The 734-nt window shown below is 64.7% G+C and overlaps 1 protein-coding gene across 1 annotated transcript; it reads right to left on the reverse strand.

Annotated features, from left to right (window-relative positions):
• Positions 1-358: 358 nt before the first annotated feature.
• LOC118727393 (histone H4) lies at positions 359-734 on the reverse strand. Its single transcript, XM_036453173.2, has one exon. The coding sequence runs from the start codon at positions 723-725 to the stop codon at positions 414-416; it is 312 nt and encodes a 103-aa protein (XP_036309066.1). The 5' UTR covers positions 726-734; the 3' UTR covers positions 359-413.

Consider the following 734-nt stretch of genomic DNA (forward strand, 5'->3'; position numbering starts at 1 on the left):
GCCCAGGTCGGATCTGCACCGCACACACTGGATCTGTAATGTGCAGCTCCCCGCACCTCTCCCCTTTCCTCCCCTCCCAGGGCTCCGCGCCACAGGGAACGTCCCACCAACCTTGGCTTGTACTTTGAGCCTTTCACTGGGGAAGGCAGGGGAGGGGGAGGAGGAATGTGACCTCCAGGAACTCATGTCCTCCATTGGGAGAAACAGGGACTTTTCCCGTCTGCTCCTGCGGGGTCACCCCAGAAGCCCAGCGGACTCAACGCCGCTGCGAAATAAAGGTTAAAGCCCCTCCGGCACCAAACACAAGTGATCACAGTAACACCGGCATCAGAAAGCGCTCAGCTCCTCCGAGAGGGCGTGGGCGGCCCTGAAAAGGGCCTTTGGTTTTGCGCAGGAGCCGGCGGGCAGGAGGCTCAGCCGCCGAAGCCGTAGAGGGTGCGGCCCTGGCGCTTGAGCGCGTACACCACGTCCATGGCCGTGACCGTCTTGCGCTTGGCGTGCTCCGTGTAGGTGACGGCGTCGCGGATCACGTTCTCCAGGAACACCTTGAGCACCCCGCGCGTCTCCTCGTAGATGAGCCCGGAGATGCGCTTGACGCCGCCGCGCCGCGCCAGGCGGCGGATGGCGGGCTTGGTGATGCCCTGGATGTTGTCGCGCAGCACCTTGCGGTGGCGCTTGGCGCCGCCCTTGCCCAGGCCCTTCCCGCCTTTGCCACGACCAGACATGGCTGCAGA

The sequence above is a fragment of the Pipistrellus kuhlii genome, unplaced genomic scaffold (assembly GCF_014108245.1).
Source record: "Pipistrellus kuhlii isolate mPipKuh1 unplaced genomic scaffold, mPipKuh1.p scaffold_m20_p_24, whole genome shotgun sequence".
In the NCBI taxonomy this organism is placed as follows: Eukaryota; Metazoa; Chordata; class Mammalia; order Chiroptera; family Vespertilionidae; genus Pipistrellus; species Pipistrellus kuhlii.

What these genes read in the sequence shown, in the direction of transcription:
- LOC118727393 (XM_036453173.2), bottom strand. Translation starts at nt 725, where the DNA reads ATGTCTGGTCGTGGCAAAGGCGGGAAGGGCCTGGGCAAGGGCGGCGCC.